This window comes from Dendrobates tinctorius, unplaced genomic scaffold (assembly GCF_039654945.1).
Source record: "Dendrobates tinctorius isolate UK_male_01 unplaced genomic scaffold, ASM3965494v1 ptg000075l, whole genome shotgun sequence".
NCBI classification, from domain to species: Eukaryota; Metazoa; Chordata; class Amphibia; order Anura; family Dendrobatidae; genus Dendrobates; species Dendrobates tinctorius.
In genome coordinates, this window is record NW_027361743.1 from 18,734,595 (window position 1) to 18,758,538 (window position 23,944).

At 44.1% G+C, this 23,944-nt stretch overlaps 1 protein-coding gene across 1 annotated transcript in view; it reads left to right on the forward strand.

The window, feature by feature from the left end:
* MICU2 (mitochondrial calcium uptake 2) overlaps window positions 1-23,944 on the forward strand; it is a 355,316-nt gene that overhangs the window by 274,226 nt on the left and 57,146 nt on the right. The window contains exons 6-7 of the mRNA XM_073583037.1: window positions 11,837-11,919; window positions 20,695-20,736. Of these exons, the coding sequence (XP_073439138.1) occupies window positions 11,837-11,919; window positions 20,695-20,736 (125 nt within the window). The remainder of the gene's footprint in view (window positions 1-11,836; window positions 11,920-20,694; window positions 20,737-23,944) is intronic.

The following is a 23,944-nucleotide window of genomic DNA, read 5'->3' on the forward strand; positions in this document are numbered from 1 at the left end:
CAGGCGGTGTAGCTGAGGGATCACAGACCAGAGGCAGGCGGAGGGGCCCGAGGAATCACTGACCAGAGGCAGGCGAAGGGGTCGGGGAACCACTGACCAGAGGCAGGCGGAGGGGCCGGGGAACCACTGACCAGAGGCAGGCGGAGGGGCCAGGGAACCTCTGACCAGAGGCAGGCGGAGGGGCCCGAGGAATCACAGACCAGAGGCAGGCGGAGGGGTCGGGGAACCACTGACCAGAGGCAGGCGGAGGGGCCAGGGAACCACTGACTAGAGGCAGGCGGAGGGGTCGGGGAATCACTGACCAGAGGCCGGCGGAGGGGCCGAGGGATCACAGACCAGAGGCAGGCGGAGGGGCTGGGAAATCATAGACCAGAGGCAGGCGGAGGGGCCAGGGAACCACTGACCAGAGGCAGGCGGAGCGGCCAGGGAGCCACTGACCAGAGACAGGCGGAGGGGCCGGGGACTCACAGACAAGAAGCAGGTGGAGGGGCCGAGGGATCACAGACTAGAGGCAGGCGGAGGGGTCGAGGGATTAACAGACCAGAGGCAGGCGGAGGGGTCGAGGGATTAACAGACCAGAGGCAGGCGGAGGGTCGGGGAATCACTGACCAGAGGCAGGCGGAATAGCCGAGGGATCACAGACCAGAGGCAGGTGGAGGGGCCGTGGAACCACTGACCAGAGGCAGGGCAGAGTAGCTGAGGGATCACAGACTAGTGGCAGATGGAGGGGCCGGGGAACCACTGACCAGTGGCAGGCGGAGGGTCCGGGGAACCACTGACCAGAAGCAGGCGGAGGAGCCACGGAATCGCAGGTGAAGTGGGCCGAGGAATCACAGACTAGTGGTAGGTGGAGGGGCCGGAAAATCATAGAACAGAGGCAGGCGGAGGGGCTAGGAATTGCAGACCAGTGGCAGGCGGTGGGGCCAGGGAATCACAGACTGGAAGCAGGCGGAGGGGCCAGGGAATCACAGACCGGAGGCAGGTGGAGGGGAATCGAACAGGGAGTAGAAGACCCAGTGCACAGTCCGGCCTCTGTGCTCCGAAATCTAATTAGCAGGAAACTTAAAATGGTTAAAGAAGAACCAGTATTACAGCACCATTACAACCATGTCTTTACTTCTTATTACAAAATCTGACAGGTTCTCTTTAAAGGGAATCTGTAACCAGGTTTTTTACCACCTAATCTGAGTGCAGAATGATGTAGAGACAGAGACCCTGATTACTGCGACGTGTCGCTTAATGGGCGGTTTGCTGTAGTTTTAAAAAAAATCACTGTTTTATCAGCTGGAGATTTTCTTTACAGGACTAGTAAACCTGCTGCTGGTATTTTTCCATATTCATGAGCTGTGTGTAACCCCACCCCCACCACTGATTGACAGTTTTCCATGTACACTATATATGGGCACAAATCTGCCAATCTGGGGTGTGGGCGGGGTTATACAGAGCTCAGCGTTCAGAGAACTGCTAGATCTGCTTCAGAGATAAGTGATTGTATCACTATGACAGCAAGTAAGTGACACGTCGCTGGATTCGGGATCTCTGTCCCTATATTATGTTGCTCTCAGATGGGGTAGCAAAAATCTGGTGACAGTTTCCCTTTAATATCATGTTACTTACCTCTCCAGGCTCAAGTGATCTCACCCCTATAACGGGAAGATGAACATGATGTGTTTCAGGCTTAGGTTCAGCTTCAACTTCTTGTACTTCACTGATCATAAAAATAACAATGAAGCCCAGAGTTTTCTGAGCACCCAAAGTGGATCTGTCCACTGAATATTGTGCCATTTGGCCAGTACACGTACTGAAAAAGTACAACGGAGTGGGCTATGAGCCTGGTGTATATAATGAGGGTAGCGATGTGCGGGGTGCAGATTGTCAGGCTGTTTGTGTATGCACTAATGTAAAGTGGCAACGCTTCATAGTGCGCTGTTCCTGCCCTAGTGGAGGCTCAGAACCTCTGTGATCAGAGCCTTCATAAAACTAGGGGTTTTTGGATACTAAAAAGTTGTTGGCTTTGTGACCACATGTTCAAAATCAACCAGGGCAGCTCCAGCAGAAGTGCTCTCTGCGTACGGACGTGGCTCTCTGCGTACGGATGTGGCTCTCTGCGTACGGACGTGGCTCTCTGCGTACGGACGTGGCTCTCTGCGTACGGACGTGGCTCTCTGCGTACGGACGTGGCTCTCTGCGTACGGACGTGGCTCTCTGCGTACGGACGTGGCTCTCTGCTTACGCAAGTGCTCTGTGCATACAAAACATGCAAAAAAGTTAGATTTGAATAAATTATAATGGATTCCTTTGGAGTTAAGATAACGTTTTCAGTAACTTTACTATGGACCACTTCCATGTCTGCAAGTTCAGATCGGAGATATGAAGTCACATTGTTATATAGAGTTTTATTTCTGAGGTGTTAAGGTCTCTCGTAATGTCCTCGTGGATGGATATCTACAGGGCAGTGAACGTGGGAGGTCAATTTTATCAAATATGACAAGTCAGGGTAAAAGTATAAATAAAATAAGGTAGTGTTAGAGATAGGATGGGAGGGGAGGAAGAGCCAGGAATGTGAGGATACTGCAGAGAGGAGCACAGCCTCCCTAGACTGGACCTAATCTGATTTACTCATGCAAATTACATCACTCCTGACATTTATGCATCATAGACATTATAAATCACTGTGGGTTTAGGGGTCTGTTTTCTGCTCGATTTATTTATCTTTCTTATCATTATTCACTTGTTCCATGCCTATGTTTAATGTGTGGGCATCGTAGATGTTTTACTACCTGTTCCGTGAAGATTTTCCTAAATATCTGGATTACTTGTACGTCTTTACCCTCCTTCCTAGAATGCACTTTGGGGGTTGGCGCTCCACCATGGAAAAAAAGTAGTTTGAGAAGGTTAAAAATGAATGGCCTTTTCCTTAAGGTAGGACACTAATATTAGATCGGTGGGTTTCCAACTCTCAGCACGCCCTATGACTAGATGTTTGAGCACTGAGCCTGGTAACAATTCACTACATCCTTGTTGTCACGATTCTTGTCGGGTGTCCCAGGACCAGAGGCTTCTTCCCTGTCCCTAATTCTAGGGGTGCCCTAGCTCGACCTGTTCACCGGATTACTTCCCCGGAAGGTGAAGACGCCAGGGCCTTAGCTCCTGAATCCGCCATCAGTCTGTACCCTTCCCCCACTCATGGAAGAGGGAAGTAGTAATGTTCCGTAATACACAAATCAGACAAACAAGGTAATACGAACAGGGATAAAAGAAAATAACAGTCATACAAATATACCCATACAACAACAGAGTTATGAACCAGGGAGTGGAGGATGGGGTTAAACCAAAGTAGGGAAAGAAAGGGAATTATCACACACTCAAAACCTAGCAACAGTCACAGATAAATCCACCAAATGCATTCTCCTATAAAAACCAACAACAACCTCCAGCCATGAAGCATAAACCTTCTCTGACAGTGAGTGCTGGCCAAGGCCCAGATTATATAGGAGATAGGAGTGGCAAACAGTGAACAGCTGAGAGCTCTAAGAATAAGGAAAGCTTCTAAGAGCTCTTAACTTCTGGCTCTTCTCTGTCTCAATAAACCCAGGACACTTGTCTCATTCAAGTGACTGAGACTTGGCTATAATGCCAGGCACTGCCAGGATCGATGTATCGTCGGTGAATATTTATTTTCCCATTATTGAGATAGGAGATAACAGTTGGTTCTCATACATTTCTATGGAGAACTGTAATTGTTCTTTCAGCAGAAATTGCAGCAGGATGTCTGTGTCTGCTTCTAGCCCCTCCCTCTGTAACTGTCCTTTCAGGAGAACTTGCAGCATGATGTCTGTGTCTGCTTCTAGCCCCTACCTCTGTAACTGTCCTTTCAGGAGAACTTGCAGCATAATGTTTGGGTCTGCCTCTAGCTCCTCCCTCTGTAACTGTCTTTTCAGGAGAACTTGCAGCAGGATGTCTGTCTGCCTCTAGCTTCTCCCTCTGTAACTGTACTTTCAGGAGAACTTGCAGCAGGATGTCTGTGTCTGCCTCTAGCTCCTCCCTCTGTAACTGTACTTTCAGGGACCTTACAGCAGGATGCCTGTGTCTGGCTCTAGCTCCTCACTCTGTAACTGTACTTTCAGGAAACTTACAGCAGGATGCCTGTGTCTGGCTCTAGCTCCTCACTCTGTAACTGTACTTTCAGGGAACTTGCAGCAGGATGCCTGTGTCTGCTTCTAGCTCCCCATTCATAGAACTTTAAAAGCACCAACTGTCATCAATGGAAAAATCTGTTATCCTTCAATACCAGGAGGAGAAAGAATCACAGTTCTCTCATGATATATACTTAAAATTGTCTTATTTTCATAAGTCCTAATGATTTATGAAATTAAAAATTTCACTTTCACTATAAAAACCAGGTGTATTATAGTATTACCTATAAGATGATATAATAAAAACTGGTCTTGCACTTTACTGCTGTTTTGGACACCAGTTATATCCCCCCTTTCTCCTTCCATGACTGCATTTTTTTTTTACTACTGGTAGAGGGAGATTGGTTTCTTCCAAGAGAAAGCTCCAACAACATTGGCATTCAGGGGAATTTGTAGACCTCTGTATACAGATGATTTCGCTAAGATCAGTAGAGACGTACAAGATGAGAGAGCTACTGTCCAAATTTTTGTTAGGACGATGGCTCTTTTTCTCCTGACTGTCACCTTTCGCGTACACTTGAGCGCTCGTGTTAGCCAAGCATTCATATGTTTATGATGGGGAGACGGGAGAAAAATTATCTACACTGAAAACAAAAGGATCGTTCTATGAAACTCCAATATCATTCTGTCTAGGGTGTCAGAAAGTGCCTACATACCTCAGATGATCAGCGGGTTCCATAAAAATCTGCAGGGTCAAAAGACCAAACCTAATTTTCTTTCTTTTATTCATTCAGGCTTTGCACCTAATGCCCCCTCAACTGCAGACGGCTCAAAGAGGGGTCACACTTTGTTACAGGGAATCTGTCCATACGATTTTACTCCCCAAACTATTAATTATATGCGCTTTTAGCTCTTTCAAAGATCTTCCTCCATTACTGAGAAACCAGCGTTTGAGTTGATACGCAAATGTCTACGGTAGATCTGAAACCTTTGTCACTCCAGCTCTATTCTCCTCCTGCTTGACTGACAACTCTTTTGCCTAAAGTCTCACAGTATAGTGGCTGTCAGTCAAGCAGAAGGAGGCGGCGCTGGGTGGGGAATAGAGCTGGAGTGACGGAGACTTCAGGTCTACAAATAGCTCTTCAGCCTCGTAGGCTGATTTCTCCGTGACGGTGGAACGGACTGGCCATGTGAAAGTATTGCTGGACTTGTTTTTGAAAGAGCTACATGGGCATATAAATAGTTTGGGGAGTGAAATTCTTCTGACAGATTCCCTTTAAGAAAAGATGAGCATTGCACCCTTCTTAATGAAAAGCTGCTGGAACAAAAATGCACCTAATTTATTACGAGTGTATCTCTAGTAGCCTGTGTGCAGAACGTCAAGTCTACGCCAGCCAGCGAGTACGTCACGCCGTAGGTGGCAACGCGCGCCTCTGCACAGAGCTGCCCATATATATTTTTTTCTTTTATTTAAATATGCAGAAAAAGTTTCAAATAATGTGCGCGCCATAATTTACAACTTTTTTATGCCGGAAAACTGGCATCGAGGGAGTGATGAATTACCATTATAATTTTATTTAATGACGTACATAGTTATGACATTGGATGGACACGGCAGGAAAAATTTATATTCCTAAAGAGTGTAGTTTCCCAGGTATTGTACCATTATGCATACATGTTATTAGTCACAAACACATGTCTGGGTGGTCTCCAGATTTGATTGCAGTAATTTTGAAGGGGAAATGTTTAAAGAATCTCCTCCATATTGGTTGATAACAATAATTTATTAGCCTGCGGCATTCATATTCCATATGCTGCAAGTAAAGGTTTGCGAAGATCTGGGATTGCTGCCGATCACCGAGTTATAGCACATGTCTGTCGCCATCTATTGGTCAGTTTGGTACTTTTAATAGAAAATCACACAGTGTCTGCTCGTAATACAGCACCAAACATGTCCAGGGGTGTGAAAACTGTAGGTAGAGGTATTGGTGCCCCTGGCATCAGCAATATTAAATAATAATAATCTACATCCATGTATGATGGGACCACTGAGGCCAGTGATTGCCTGGATAACTGAAGTGAAGTCATCTTTGTTGGACCAGAAGGGACCACCAAAGCGGTGGCACTAAACCTGGATAGGCGAGTGTTGGTTATTTTATTATTTTAACACATTCCTGCTCTCAGGTCCAGGAAATTCCTGGATAACCCTTTTAAAACTAAATTGAAATTTCACTAGTTCGGTATCTCTAAATCCAAAAATCGGATCATTCTTCACCTGTTTCTAACCCTGAGCTGCAATTTAATGACCGATTTGAAATTAAGGCCTGGATGGCAGGTTGTGCATTACAGTTTTGTCTCAACCGGTCTATGACACTTTTTGTTAAACAATTGTGTAATTGCTTAGTAATCCAGAAAATCCCGGTCTCCACCACTTCATTAGGTCAAATTGATGCCAAATTAATGGAGTTTTACTGTAAATACTTTTTTTTGCAGCAAATTGGCACAGCGAAGTGTAATTTTTCCATGATTTTTCACATAGTGTTAAAAGGGGTTTCCCACGATATAGATATTGATGACTTATCCTTGGGATCAGTGTGAGTCCAACACCCGGCACCAGCACAGATCAGCTGTTTGTGGATTCTGTGACTGGTTATACGTGGTGTACTGAACTGGGACATTGAGGTTCCATACACTGGATAGTGGCCGATCTCCAGGTAGCCAGCTCTAGTGAATGTGATCCGAGCTGTAGTACCTAGGAGTGGCCACTACACCGTGTGTGGAGCCTTGGTGTCCCGCCACCATACACTGTGTAGTGGCTGATCTCAGGTGCGCCAGCTCTAATGAATGTGATCCAAGCTGTAGTACCTAGGAGTGGCCACTACACCGTGTGTGGAGCCTTGGTGTCCTGCCACCATACACTGTGTAGTGGCTGATCTCAGGTGCGCCAGCTCTAATGAATGTGATCCAAGCTGTAGTACCTAGGAGTGGCCACTACACCGTGTGTGGAGCCTTGGTGTCCCATCACCATACACTGTGTAGTGGCTGATCTCAGGTGCGCCAGCTCTAATGAATGTGATCCAAACTGTAGTACCTAGGAGTGGCCACTACACCGTGTGTGGAGCCTTGATGTCCCGCCACCATACACTGTGTAGTGGCTGATCTCAGGTGCGCCAGCTCTAATGAACGTGATCCAAGCTGTAGTACCTAGGGAGTGGCCACTACACCGTGTGTGGAGCCTTGGTGTCCCGCTACCATACATTCTGTAGTGGCCGATCTCCAGTTCACTAGCTCCAGTGAATGTGATCCAAGCAGCAGTACTTAGGAATGGCCACTACAACGTGTGTGGAGCCTTGGTGTCCCATCACCATACACTGTGTAGTGGCGGATCTCAGGTGCGCCAGCTCTAATGAATGTGATCCAAGCTGTAGTACCTAGGAGTGGCCACTACACCGTGTGTGGAGCCTTGGTGTCCCGCCACCGTACACTGTGTAGTGGCTGATCTCAGGTGCGCCAGCTCTAATAAATGTAATCCAAGCTGTAGTACCTCGGGAGTGGCCACTACACCGTGTGTGGAGCCTTGGTGTCCCGCTACCATACACTCTGTAGTGGCCGATCTCCAGTTCACTAGCTCCAGTGAATGTGATCCAAGCAGCAGTACTTAGGAATGGCCACTACACCGTGTGTGGAGCCTTGGTGTCTCATCACCATACACTGTGTACTGGCTGATCTCAGGTGCGCCAGCTCTAATGAATGTGATCCAAGCTGTAGTACCTAGGAGTGGCCACTACACCGTGTGTGGAGCCTTGATGTCCCGCCACCATACACTGTGTAGTGGCTGATCTCAGGTGCGCCAGCTCTAATGAATGTGATCCAAGCTGTAGTACCTAGGGAGTGGCCACTACACCATGTGTGGAGCCTTGGTGTCCCGCTACCATTCACTCTGTAGTGGCCGATCTCCAGTTCATTAGCACCAGTGAATGTGATCCAAGCAGCAGTACTTAGGAGTGGCCACTACACCGTGTGTGGAGCCTTGGTGTCCCGCCACCGTACACTGTGTAGTGGCTGATCTCAGGTGCGCCAGCTCTAATAAATGTAATCCAAGCTGTAGTACCTCGGGAGTGGCCACTACACCGTGTGTGGAGCCTTGGTGTCCCGCTACCATTCACTCTGTAGTGGCCGATCTCCAGTTCACTAGCTCCAGTGAATGTGATCCAAGCAGCAGTACTTAGAAATGGCCACTACAACGTGTGTGGAGCCTTGGTGTCCCATCACCATACACTGTGTAGTCGCTGATCTCAGGTGCGCCAGCTCTAATGAATGTGATCCAAGCTGTAGTACCTAAGAGTGGCCACTACACAGTGTGTGGAGCCTTGGTGTCCCGCCACCGTACACTGTGTAGTGGCTGATCTCAGGTGCGCCAGCTCTAATAAATGTAATCCAAGCTGTAGTACCTCGGGAGTGGCCACTACACCGTGTGTGGAGCCTTGGTGTCCCGCTACCATACACTCTGTAGTGGCCGATCTCCAGTTCACTAGCTCCAGTGAATGTGATCCAAGCAGCAGTACTTAGGAATGGCCACTACACCATGTGTGGAGCCTTGGTGTCTCATCACCATACACTGTGTAGTGGCTGATCTCAGGTGCGCCAGCTCTAATGAATGTGATCCAAGCTGTAGTACCTAGGAGTGGCCACCACACGGTGTCTGGAGCTTTGGTGTCCCGCCACCATACTCCTGCATAGCGGCCGATCTCAGGTGCTCCAGCTCTGCTTCCATTGAAGTTAATGTAATCTGAGCTGCAGTACCCAGGTGTGGCCATTACACTGTGTGAGGAGCCTCGGTGCACCGCCACCATACACTGTATACTTCCAGTCGAAGCAGGTGCTGGGTGTCGAACCCCCATATATCTGATCACTGTCCGCCACACAGACAGAAGAGGACCCCTGTGCTAGAACAGTATATGGGCCCTGTGCAGTCCAATAGCTCATCATACTGAAAAGCTCCACCAGATTTTCAGGTGGAAATGGGTCCCCTTACTTCTCAGGCCCCTGTACGGCTACACAGGTAGCGCCAGTGACATGTCCGCCTCTGAATCTATTGACCTGTCCGAATTATACGGAATCACTATCTAAGTCTTGGACAACCTCTATAAACAACACAACCTCAAGAATTGCCATAATTTCCATTATATTAGTATTTTCACTAATTTGTTTAGTTAAAATTTCAGACATTGTTGTATTTTTGTAATGAAGCCATTTAGTTGATTCTAAACCATGTTATTTAGTCCTGTGCAGCGTCCGATCGGCACATGGACTATATCCGTAGATGGTTCCGATTCATGGTCCATAACTTTCCGCATAGAAAACAAAAGGGTTTATCATGGAAAACCATCCACGCTGTGACATTTTGCAATCATCTTCAAATGAATTGGATGCATCAGTCATACAGGGCGAGGGGGACCATCATTTGGGTGCCACAGATGCCCCTTCTAGTTGGTGTCCACCTTCTCTGAGAGACATTGTACTTTCCTCTATTCATGCCTTTGTAAGAGATTACAAGCCCCCCTGTTAGAAACAAACATCTTCTGTCTGTGCGGAGGAATTATATTTCATACCGATCCACTCCACTTGGCTCAGGAGGCATCGGAATACAAGCAATATCTGCCAGATCTTAGAACAACATTCCATCATGAGAAATTCATTTTCCAGAAAGTACGATCTTTACGTTGGATGGTCCAACAGCTCTTAATTTCTGGCTCCCACATAGGGGTCATTTTACAAAGAGATTGCTCCTCTTCTGATGAACCCTAGACTAACGTCGGGTGTAGGAGAAGTAATGGAAGGCTCCGGATCAACCTTTCACACTAGATAACGTCAGTGGGATGTGATAAGTGTCCTTGAATATTAAAATGTTCCAGTATTAAATGCCATTCTCAACTGAGGGAAGTGTGAAGTGTCATTGTCTGGTGTATTAGTATATCTGGACCTCGGGTTTAGGGGCAGAAATAGGAGATATAGGAACACAAGAGTCGTTTCAGAATGAGAAATGTTCTGGCATCGGTTTAATAAATGATTTCTCAACTTCTGTCTTTAACCACCAGAAATATGCAGTCTTATTTGTAATTGGAAGGATGACATTTGGTATCTGATATCTATTATTGGACATTAATGGAGTTTGAGGGGTTTTCTGTGTTTTTTTTTTTTTGTAGACTAGCCACACACATCAGGTATTGGTGATCGATTTGGAGCAATTGATCTCACAGGATCAACAGTGATCAAACGCCAATGGAAGTACTTTGTATCCAGAGGGCATCATTTAGATTTTCTTCTTCCTCAGTGGAAAGGAGATTGATGAAATTTATAGGTAACCTGACAGCCCATTCTTGCTGCTCGAAGCACAAGCAGCATGAATTAAAGACCGACTTGGTTATTACAGCTATGTAAATTTTACGCTGAAACGGCGGCTTCTCCCTGCGCCGCTCCCCTAGGCTGACCGGTCTCTCCCTATATACACATAAGAAGAGACCAGTCAGTCTAGGTGAAGAGACGTCACTGAGGACCTTCTTTTTTGGAGCAGCCATCCCTGGTCTCATTGTCCCTACGAGTAAGGCTGGGTTCACATTGCAGTTTAGTCTACAGTCGTAGCTTACGTCTGAAGCCCTGGAAAACTGGATTCGGATGTGTTTGCAGATTTTTGACTTTAATGATACAGATGGAGTCACAGTCTCCTAATTTGGACATCATTTTTTAGTTGTATTCGCCTATTTGACCCTTCCTCAAATAGGCGAAAATTATGTCCAATAGAACACACGGTGGCTTCATCTTCTACTTTACGCAATGTGGACCCAGCCTTAAACATACACAAATGCCATCATCCAGCAGAGAGGAGGCCCAGCCCTGGTTTGTTCTTTTTGCAAAAGGATGGAGATGATCTTTATAAAACAGTACACCCCACTGTCTATAATATCTCAAAGTGAGCGTGGCAGTGGATTGGGCGCCATTAGTTACCACGACTAATACCATAACGACTCTACCACTACATTAGGATCCCTTGGCATATCAGCTCTCCTCCAGAAAGAGCACCAGTGCCTAATCTTACCCAGTCCGCCAGTACCAAAAACCCTCCAGAACCACAGTGTATGAACGTTCCTCTTTGGTTAGTCTGATATCTATCATGTTTCACGACTCATTTAGAGGTCGGAGATAGCTACCTGTACACTAGGTTTTTCTTCCTATGATTTTATGCGGATTGTTCGGCCAGCAAAAATACATGGACAGTGATGGGTATGAGTTCTATCCATGAAAATCACGGAAAAACTCACACGAGATAAACTGATGTTTGAATTAGCCCCAAGACTCTCTACAGCCACAAGGAGACCCTGTATCTGCCTTTATTACTTTGGATAAGTGATAACTTGCTAATCTGTGGTGGTCTGATAGCGGCCCCGTCTGATGGATATAGTGTTCCACCATTCAGAGAACGTTTCCAGCAGCTGCAGTGGTGGTAAACATGTCCAGCCCCCTCTCCATGCAGATCGGGCTTTATAGAGCACCGTTCTCAGGATCGGGGAGGGTCATAGCTGTGCTTTATATTATAATACATAGTATATTTGTCACCGTTTGAGATATTTTAAATGTTTTTCTTTTATTTTATTTTTCAGATTTTTTATGTAACTAACTCCAATGCTTATAAACTGTTTCAGAACCAAAAACTGGATTCCAAATTGCATTTCAGATGCTGGACACTGACGACAATGACCAGGTTGACAAAAAGGAGTTTTTCAAGGTAAGACTTGTGTATAAGTGGTATGGACATTTGTGCCTTTAACATAGTGCTTAAAGGGAACCTGTTAGGTCAGATAACAATGGTAACCTGCAGATACAAGATTAATCTGCAGGTTAATGGTGCTATAAAGGTGCTCGGGACGTACAACTGAATGTTCAGCTATTGGGAGAAGATGAACTTTCATCACTGCAGAGCCGGCTGTCAGTCAGTGCCGGTCCATGTACTAATTGTAGCCGCGTCGGAACGCCTATATGACTGAAAGCCAGCAGATCCTAGGAGGAATAAAGTTCATTTTTTCCCCAGTACAGGAACGGGCACCTTCATATCGATATTAACCTGCAGATTATCCCCATATCTGCAGGTTAATAGTGTTATTTGACCTAACAGGTTCCCTTTAATCCAAAGTAAAATTGTAAAACAAAATACACCAAGTGTAATTCATTCTGAAAATCCTCAACCTGCCCTAAAATGTGTGCCATTGTGGATTTTCAGTGTGGAATTCTGCACATTCAATCCACAGCAAAATTGCTGACCTTCTGTGAATTGAGCTTAAAAGGCATTTTTCCGGGTAATGGGTTTGACGGGAGGAGGGCTCCATCAAGCTTGGTGTATTTAAATATAGGATGAGGGCAGTAGACTGAACCCGTTGGCCAGGGTGACGGATTTCCTGCCTACAGGTCTGACATATGTGCTGTATAGACCTTGCCTTGCATACACCATAGATATATTTTTCAAAGGGAATCTGTCATCAGGTTTTTGCTATGTAATATGAAGACATTATGCTGTAGGGGTTAAGAGACAGATTTCAGAGATGCCTCTCTTATCAAGCTCTGTGGTTTTGTTTGCTTGCAATGATTGTTTTAGCGACAGGAGCATATCATTGCTGGACTAGGGCGTGTCATGCTTGCTAGTCTGACTCCGCCCCCTTCTGAGATGAGCACCTCACTGTCTATGGAGTTTGTACACTGAGAGCCTGGTGTGGGCGGGGGCAGCTTCATCAGCTCTGCTTCATTGCTAAATGCAAAAACTCTGATGGTGTCAGAACGGCTGCACTCAGTAATCTAAGTGATACATCATTAGATTCAGCTTCTCTCTGCCTATGTCAGGCTGCTCTCAGATGGGGTAGAAAAAACCTGCCGACATAAAAGGATAACGTCCTTGTTTCTACAGCAATTTTACATCACTTTGCCAAACGCAAACTGAATTTACACACGTCATTGGCAGGATGTAGAGCTGCACAATCCTGTACGTGTAAATCGCTGTTAATCATGCAGGCACAACAGCTGCGCCTGCTCAATCACTTCTGAAAAGCTTCTCCTGTGCTGACGACCAGGATCAAACAAAGTTCAGATCCCAACTCACAATCCTGTTGTGGTGCAGGTAAAGAAAAAAGGACTCCTTTTCCTTTCTAGCCAGGATTTATTGCATTTTACAGACTTATTTGGAGACATTTTTGGGTCCGATTATTTAGCGTTTCACCTACTTACTGCACTAAATTATGCAGGTAGATATGTGAACTCCCGTGTCTTATCAGCCTCCTCTCGCAAGAAGAAATTTGACTGGAAATGTAGGTAAAACGAATTACACCCAGGTCAGCAATAGCTCTTACAAATTATAGTTGTGTAGGAAAAGTTCCATTACGAGGATGGAGGAGCTGTAGGTTGTATATGTTCTGCTCGCTCTTACGCTACTGTTCAGGCCAGAGGCTTATCTGATTTATTGCCCCCGACACCTACTCACTTATTGTTATATTTTCTTCACAAGATACAAATTCCATGTTCTGCTAAATCTACTGCTTCTTCTGGTTAAAAGCCTGTGCATGTTTTATCTAATACGGGTAAGGATACTGCTGTTAATTACTCATTTGCAGAAGCTTTTTTTCCCCCCTTTCTCATAAGATCTCAGCTTCTGGCCATACGCTTTATATAGTTTTTTGACAACCGCTCTTTCATCAATATAGATCTTCCGATCCCCATAAACATGCACACTCAGATCATCCGAGTGCGCATGTGTCAACTATAGAACAACAAGGAATAAATAACTGCAATAAAAGCCCAACATCTGTCACAGAGACATCGTTATACACATTAGATGATGGGCCAGTCCTGCTGAAATCGGCCAAGTCGTCCATCATTTATCTAATGTGCATGGCCACCTTTAGGCTCTGTTCACATGATGTTTATGCTTCACTTGCCATACAGTTACATACATCCTGAATAGACTACAATTAAATTAAAAAGAATAATAGATGTATTGAAAAGATCATCAGATTGTTCTTCGTTAGGCCAGTCTGGTGAGCTATCCTTATACAGATCTCATTGACTAGACAAGACCGTGTGTTTCCCACCCAAACATATAATGTCATATGTGTCTATGAAGTTCAGGTCAAGAAACACACGGTCTACACGGGAATTGCGGTCCATATGTGGACCTGCAATACGGCCGTCTGAACCCTATCTAAAACCATGTACGGTAACTAAAAACTAGAAAAAAAAAAAGGCTATGCCAAGGTATGCGTGCCTAGTGAAAGGCAAAATGATATACCCTTGGCGTCCATGGTATAGGGGTTTATCAACCTGTTCGGCATACAGTATGTGCCAGTATAATCCCCTGGCGCATGTGCAGAACAATACACACCAAACGCTAAGTGACCAAAGCCGTAGTGTGCAGGGCTTTGGAGTCGGAGTCGGTGCTCATTTTGGTGGAGTCGGAGTTGGAGTCGGTATAAAATGGGCTGACTCCTAAAATATATAATAAATTTGGTACAGTAGTTCAATGCAGAATGTGCTGAATATTTTTTCATAGGAATTTGGGAAAGTTATGAAATGTCCTATAAATGGCTGTTCTATTCCTGATCTAAGGCTACATTCACACACAGCGTTTTTGCTGCGTTTTTTGAGGATACGTTTTTCAGTTGCAAAGGCCGATCAGCTTTTTAAAAAACCGCATCACCTGAAAGGTTTTTGAGCTCATAGCGAATGTTTTCAATAGCAAAAGCAGATTAGAAATCTGCTCTATCTATACATCCATTTATCCATATCTGTCTATCCATATCATATCTGTACCAAAAAGAATGAAAGCCGGATAGCACACAGACTAACACTCCTTTTTTTTTTCAGCACCAGTCAGGTACACCTCATAGCTGCCCAAAAGGACGCCCAGGACAGGCATTGCTTGTCTTCAGTAACACATCAACATCAATTGATAGTTGGAATAAATAGACTGCATTCACCACCACATCTTCTTAAGCTGCAGGCTTTATTTTCAAGTGTAGGGGTGTGCAGTATGAGGTTCTGCCCCCCCACAGGTTTGATCCTGGCTACGCCCATAGTGTAAATGTAGCCTGAGGATCTAGGCTTTATCTTAGCCGAGATAAGTCATAGTGTGTTGTGTGTGTGTGTGTGTATATATATATATATATATATATATATATATATATATATATATATATATATATATATATATATATATATATATATATATATATATATATACACTCACTGGCCACTTTATTAGGTACACCTGTCCAACTGTGTGTTAAGACTTAATTTCTAATCAGCCAATCACATGGCGGCAACTCAGTGCATTTAGGCATGTAGACATGGTCAAGACAATCTCCTGCAGTTCAAACCGAGCATCAGTATGGGGAAGAAAGGTGATTTGAGTGCCTTTGAACGTGGCATGATTGTTGGTGCCAGAAGGGCTGGTCTGAGAATTTCAGAAACTGCTGATCTACTGGGATTTTCACGCACAACCATCTCTAGGGTTTACAGAGAATGGTCCGAAAAAGAAAAAAAATCCAGTGAGCGGCAGTTCTGTGGCCGGAAATGCCATGTTGATGCCAGAGGTCAGAGGAGAATGGGCAGACTGGTTCAAGCTGATAGAAAGGCAACAGTGACTCAAATTGCCACCCGTTACAACCAAGGTAGGCAGAAGAGCATCTCTGAACGCACAGTGCGTCGAACTTTGAGGCAGATGGGCTACAGCAGCAGAAGACCACACTGGGTACCACTCCTCTCAGCTAAGAACAGGAAACTGAGGCTACAATTTGCACAAGCTCATCGAAATTGGACAGTAGAAGATTGGAAAAACGTTGCCTGGTCTGATGAGTCTCGATTTCTGCTGCGACATTCGGATGGTAGGGTCAGAATTTGGCGTAAACAACATGAAAGCATGGATCCATCCTGCCTTGTATCAACGGTTCAGGCTGGTGGTGGTGGTGTCATGGTGTGGGGAATTTTTTCTGGGCACTCTTTGGGCCCCTTGGTACCAATTGAGCATCGTTGCAACGCCACAGCCTACCTGAGTATTGTTGCTGACCATGTCCATCCCTTTATGACCACAATGTACCCAACATCTGATGGCTACTTTCAGCAGGATAATGCGCCATGTCATAAAGCTCGAATCATCTCAGATTGGTTTCTTGAACATGACAATGAGTTTACTGTACTCAAATGGCCTCCTCAGTCACCAGATCTCAATCCAATAGAGCATCTTTGGGATGTGGTGGAACGGGAGATTCGCATCAGGGATGTGCAGCCGACAAATCTGCGCCAACTGTGTGATGCCATCATGTCAATATGGTCCAAAATCTCTGAGGAATGCTTCCAGCACCTTGTTGAATCTCTGCCACGAAGAATTGAGGCAGTTCTGAAGGCAAAAGGGGGTCCAACCCCTTACTAGCATGGTGTACCTAATAAAGTGGCCAGTGAGTGTATATATATATATACACATACAGTATATATACTGTGTATGTATATATATATATATAGTACAGACCAAAAGTTTGGACACACCTCAATAAAAGCGTTTTCTTTATTTTCATGACTATGAAAATTGTAGATTCACTCTGAAGGCATCAAAACTATGAATTAACACATGTGGAATTATATAAAACTTTGAAAGTGTCCCCAAGTGCAGTGGCAAAAACCATCAAGCGCTACAAAGAAACTGGCTCACATGAGGACCGCCCCAGGAAAGGAAGACTAAGAGTCACCTCTGCTGCGGAGGATAAGTTCATCCGAGTCACCAGCCTCAGAAATCGCAGGTTAACAGCAGCTCAGATTAGAGACCAGGTCAATGCCACACAGAGTTCTAGCAGCAGACACATCTCTACAACAACTGTTAAGAGGAGACTTTGTGCAGGAGGCCTCCATGGTAAAATAGCTGCTAGGAAACCACTGCTAAGGACAGGCAACAAGCAGAAGAGACTTGTTTGGGCTAAAGAACACAAGGAATGGACATTAGACCAGTGGAAATCTGTGTTTTGGTCTGATGAGTCCAAATTTGAGATCTTTGGTTCCAACCACCGTGTCTTTTGTGCGACACAGAAAAGGTGAACGTATGGACTCTACATGCCTGGTTCCCACCGTGAAGTATGGAGGAGGAGGTGTGATGGTGTGGGGGTGCTTTGCTGGTGACACTGTTGGGGATTTATTCAAAATTGAAGGCATACTGAACCAGCATGGCTACCACAGCATCTTGCAGCGGCATGCTATTCCATCCGGTTTGCGTTTAGTTGGACCATCATTTATTTTTCAACAGGAGAATGACCCCAAACACACCTCCAGGCTGTGTAAGGGCTATTTGACCAAGAAGGAGAGTGATGGGGTGCTATGCCAGATGACCTGGCCTCCACAGTCACCAGACCTGAACCCAATGGAGATGGTTTGGGGTGAGCTGGACCGCAGAGTGAAGGCAAAAGGGCCAACAAGTGCTAAGCATCTCTGGGAACTCCTTCAAGACTGTTGGAAGACCATTTCTGGTGACTACCTCTTGAAGCTCAAGAGAATGCCAAGAGTGTGCAAAGCAGTAATCAAAGCAAAAGGTGGCTAATTTGAAGAACCTAGAATATAAGACATATTTTCAGTTGTTTCACACTTTTTTGTTAATTATATAATTCCACATGTGTTAATTCATAGTTTTGATGCCTTCAGAATGAATCTACAATTTTCATAGTCATGAAAATAAAGAAAACTCTTTGAATGAGAAGGTGTGTCCAAACTTTGGTCTGTACCGTATGTACCGTATGTAATCGATATTATACAGTGTATTACATATTCACAATTTATTACAGTTTTTTGTGTTCTAAAGTTGTATTCCAATAAATAGATATTATGTTCTATCTAAATATCTTGATTATTGGATCATAGAAATGATTAAATGTCTGATGTTCACATTGTACTACAATACATTTTTCACTTAAATATAAGCAATATATGTGGGAGTCGGAGTCAGTGGAAGGGAAATTGAGGAGTCGGAGTCGCAGGTTTGGCTTACCGACTCCACAGCCCTGGTAGTGTGAATGGTGACAGACTGATGACATTACAGCATTGAAATTGTGAATCAATGGGCTTCTTTTTTATGGCTTATGTGGTACTGTAAAGTAATTTTTAGAACTTCTGTTCACAGTTCAAGCAATAATTATGTTAAGAAAAATTAAATTATATAAAATGAAAGCATATTCGGAAAAAAAATTCATTATAATGATACGTTTACCAGTATCAGTATTCTTGCAGGAAAAAATCTGTATGGAAATCTGCACCAGATATTAGATATTGCCCTTTAAAGGGAATCTGTCAGCAGGTTTTTGCTACTTGATCTGGCAAAGAGAAGCTGAATCCAATGATGTATCACTTAGACTACTGTGTGCAGCCTTTCGGACACAGAGTTTTTAGAATTAGCATGAAGCAGAGCTGAGAAAGATAACCCCGCCCACAGCACAACTGACTCCGCCCGCATCAGGTTCTTTATATACAATATCCATAGCCAGTGAATAAAAAACAAAAAAATAAAAAACAAATCTGAACTGAGAAAAGTAAGTTAATGTGTATGCACAATGTAAGTGCATATTAACACATGACCATTAACCAGAGAAAACAAAAAGCCAGTGAGCAGCCTATCACAGGAGGGGGCGTGTCAGACTAGCATGCATAGAGCTGCTGTGTCCCAGCAATGATGAGCTCCTGGTACTAAAACAATCATTGCAAGCAAATTAAACCATGGAGCTTGATAATTGAGGCATAGCTGAAATCTGTGTTTTAACCCCTACAACATGCTGTCTTCAGATTACATAGCAAAAACATACTGATATATTCCCTTTAAAAAAAATCTGTTGCTGCTCTTTCTGCATTAGAAATTGCTGTGCTGCTTAATTTCAATATGTACACCCACAGATCAGTTTCCATGTGTTAACATCTCATCCACTTGCCTGCTACTGCATTCCTTTGCAGATTTTCCGTGTGCAAGGACATCTGAAGCCCTCTGTCATTGACTATGTGCCCTGAAAATAGGTCTCATATTTTTGATTGGTGGGGGTCAGTCACCAGGTTTCTGACCCCCCCCCCCCCAATAGAAGCACACAATGTTTGGAGCCAGAACTGCTCCATACACCGTGTAGTGGCCGTTCTTAAAAACTGCAAACTTGGCTTCTATTAAAGTAAATGGGAGTTAAGCTGCAGTACCCCAGATCAGCCACTACACAGTGTATGGCGCTGCGTGTTTCCAGCTCGTCTGGCAGACACGGGACCTGCTTACAGCTGATCGTTGGGGGTGCCAGGTATCGAATCCACACCTATCTAATCTTGATGACCAAACTGGCAAATAGGTCATCAGTATTGGAGCCCTGGAGAACCCCTTTAAGGTGCTTAATCTATTTGAAGTACATTTTATAGATAGCTTTATTATACCCTAACTTCTAACTTTAGAAAAGCGTCTGTTCTATGTTTGTGCGGCATGCTTTCACTTCATTACCAAGGGGAAAAAATTCTAAAAATGTCTCCTATAAAGCACTGCCCGTGTTAATAGAATAGGAAAAATGTGACTGTCGGAGGAGAAGGCATGTCCTGCTCGCGTGGGTCACTGCCGTGTCCTGTACATCAGCAATGTGTTTATTTAATGCCATTTAACCACAAGTCAATTTTTATTCTTGCTGACCTTTGAGGAGTGAGACTGACCCAGTAAGTATGTGCTTTATTTTTATATGCATTGAGAAATACGGTCTCTTAATTTTCTGATCTGAATTCATGGGGAAGTTTCCGCCACTGACCTGTAACTGCACACCGTGCACGTTAAGGGGTAGACCTTTTAATCTAGTACAAAAATTTACACCCTGAAAACATAGTCTTAATAGATGAAAATGCCAACGTTATCAGTGACCACAACTGGATGGTAGACTTGATGCATCTTATCTAATTTTATTCAACGTCTTGGTTATCTTGCTTTTTTCCTACATTTTGACACACTTTAAGCCACTCCCCATCCTATAAATCACACCCTTTTTATTTCTAAGCCATGCCCCCTTGTACAACAAAAAATGCAAAACGTATCTCATAGATACATAGGTCTAAAACTATAGATGCACTCCAAAATGTAGAGCATTTATCATTAAATTGGAGAAGACATTCATAAGTCTACCCCACTATATCTAGAATTACTAAGAGTTGAACTCGTCCACCATAGTACCTTCACATTGGCTCAAGCTCTTATCCAATAAGACCCCAATATAATATGGCTCAAGGGTCCAACAGAAGACAACTCCATTTGGACCTGAAACTGGAGCCAATCCTTTGCTCCCTTATGGGATGATTGACAAGTAACCCATTAGACCTTACGGTGTCCTGTGTGATAACCCCAAGGATCACCAAGTCATTGAGATGTATAGATGTTGGGTGGACCTCAGATTCATCTGTTCTGATGGACCCAAACAAATCCAGTCTGTCATTAGATCTGCATGAGAAAAAAAAATATGTAATTTTCTCTGTTTTTACTTTGTAGTTGCAAAAAATTCTTGGCACCAAAGATGAATTCAAGATGGAGGTAGGTAAATCTCTACTTTGCAAGATACAAAGCTTTTTAAAAATTCCTATATAAAAAGGCTGGTCCGAAACACAAGTTTATTTTCATCCTAAATGCCTATCTATTGAATGCCATAATATAATATATTTTCTAATATATTTTAATTTAGACTTCTTTACTATTGCCTCACTATACTATCTAACAAGTTTATTTGTATTTTTTACTACTTTTTTTTTCAAGATGTTTCGCTTGACAATATCTCAGCGTCCTCAAGGGGCAGAGCCTGCGGTCACTGTCGCAGCCTCTTCCTCCTCCCTATAAACGAAGCGTCAATAGTGACTCCCATTTCAGGCGCTGGGCTAGTCCCTGTTCTACTGAGCATGCGTTGGTTGTCAATTCTGACACATGCTCAGTAGGTTGTTGGCACTGTGCAATATATGCACAGTGACAGTGCTCTCTCTCACCAGCTCTGATGGGAAGTAACAAGCTGCCAAGAGAGCACACTGTCAGTGCGTGTTGTAAGAATACCCGGCAGGCAGGGGACGCAGCTGGTCTCTGTACGCCAGGTATTTTTTTTTTTTTTTTTATAACGCGCACTGACTGTGGGCTCTCTTTCCTGTCGACTCTACTTCTGAAAAAAGCTGGCAAGAGAGTGCACTGTCATCTTCCTGACCATAATATTGACTATAAATTGGCCTAACACACCCATTTCTGTATGATCATCAAAAGATCTTTTGTATATGGGAGAATTTTGCTTGACCACATAAAGAAGCGTTGGACTGTGTGATCCTGCAAAAGTTTGCAACAAAAATTGACAAACCGTATCATGGGAAGGGACATTCACACACAAGTGGCTCCAAAAAGCATTGGTTCCTCCTCTACTGAAAAGGAGTGACTAGTACAAGCGCCACATGGGGTTTCCATGTTGATTTTAGATATGAGACCCCTTCTATATTTATCTTCTCTATCTGTCGATATTGATCTTGGGGTACTGTTTCCCTGATGTGGAGTCCCGAAGCTAAATTTATGGAGATTTATAGTCCATCAGTCCTTCATGGGAGACGGTTATGCAATTATAACTCCTAGCTCAGCTCCGGAGACCTACCGGTCAGGTCTGGCCTGGTCTTCTGATCTGGTCACTTCACGGATTATGTTTCATAAAGGAACTGAATAATGTACTGTACTTCATGCATGTGATGCATCATCTGTCACATAATGGACAAATATGGAGTCAAACGGACCCCATTGACCAAAATGGGGTCCATCATATTTCTGACATGGGTTTTAGCCATTTGTCCATAGAAAATTGTATGACAAGAGCCAAAGGATATTTAGCCAAACCAGAGTCTTCTCCGCAAAGAAAGGAGACAGATTCATAGCTGTTCGGGAGTTCATGCCTCTCATCAGTGAGGAGCAAGGCACCATTTGGGTAAGTGAGAGGAGGACGTGTTTGGAGCAGTGGGGGATACTAACTTGCTTTGTGGAGCCCATTAGCCGGCATAAGAAGACTTCTAGGCCGAGCAATGTCTATCGTGTATCCATCCTCAGCATGTCGCTGTAATTGCTTTCATCTGAGCCCTGCTTTAGTTTACTGCAGGCTGTAATAAGTGCACGCTTTTGGGAGCCAAGGCCCATACCAGCATAATTCAGCACGTGTCGATGTGGCAAAATTCACAGTTCCCTTTTAATCAAGTAGAGGAAACAGGAAAAAAAAAAAACTTTTGCCGCCCAATATTCTTGCCAATCTGGGCAGAGAGGAATAAGAACTGAAGGCGCACAGGTCTGAGTCTTGTGCCATTACTACAGAGATCCAGATGGCAAATAATTATTACACTTATATTTAGCTTTTGACTGAAGTTTTTTTTCTGCCGCTGTTTCTGTATTTAGAAATTAAATTAGTATCTTGGTGGAAGGACACAGAGGTATCTGGAACTCACACTGCCATTATTATTTTTCCTAGAAGCCCTGCAGGATATTAGGATTACTTCTGCAACTTGAATGTACTAATCTAATGATATGTTGTTTTGGGGACTAGGTTTTCCTAGACTTAAATTTTAATGGCCTCCTATGTAAGAGGACCGCTTGAGAAGACACCCGTCTACAGAAAACGGGATACAGGCCTCTTATTAAGTGCAAACTGGGGTTTGGCCGGCTGAATGAAACGCCTGAGCTGTATTAAAGGGAATCCGTCACCATGTTTTTTCTATGTAATCCGATAGCAGAATAATTTAGAGTCAGAGACCCTGATTCCAGTGATAAGTCACTTACTTGGTTGCTAGCTGTCGTGTGGATAGAATTACTGTTTTCTGTGCTGTAGATGTAGCCGTGCTATCAATTCTGGGTTCTGTATAACCCCGCCCACAGTCCTGATTGGCAGCTTCCTGTGTGCACTGTGCATAGGCAGAAAGTTTCCAATCGAATGTGGAGGCTGGGTTACACAGTTTACATGGACTGACTGGCAAAAGCCACCTAGTCCTGCAGTGATTAATCTGCTGATTGTATTTGAAAGTACAGCAAACTGCTGAGCGAGGGAAACGTCCCTGGAATCAGGCTTTCTGCTCTCAGATTAAATAGCAGAAACCTGCTGGCGGATTTCCTTAAAGTCTTATTACCAGTCTTTCCTGTGAAAAACAAGCAAATTTGCTCTATTCAAAAAAAAAAAAAAAAGGGAAAAAAAGTGCTACATATTGTAAGTACCTACCTTGACCCTTCCAATTGATAGGTCATCAATATCAAGACTAGCCAATCCAAACACCCATCAGCGGACAGGCCCTCATCAGTGCAGAGAAGGGTTTGGTTGGCTGAGTGATTTTCCCTTTTGCTACATTTTTTCGTTTTCTATCTCTTTCGACCAACCAACTCGTGGTCTGCATTAATGAGGGGCAAGTACCCTGAAACAGGAATCTACCTTGCCATGTAATCCTAGTCATATTGCAAGGATTGTTTTAATTTTTACAGGTGACACTAGCGAGATTATTTTCTTTCCTTCTGGGAGAGAGCTATTTTCCAAACCTCCTTTTATGAAGTTTTATAAGGGGTATGTGCACACGTTGCGGATTTTACTGCGGATTTTTCCGCACAAAATCTGCATCTCTTGGCAGAAAACGCAGGTGCGTTTTTTACGCTGATTTGATGCAGTTTTTCAGTGCAGTTTTGCCTGCGGATTTGTATGCATTTTTGTAAGCTAAATAAAGATATGTTATTTAAAAAAAAAATTTATGATGTCATT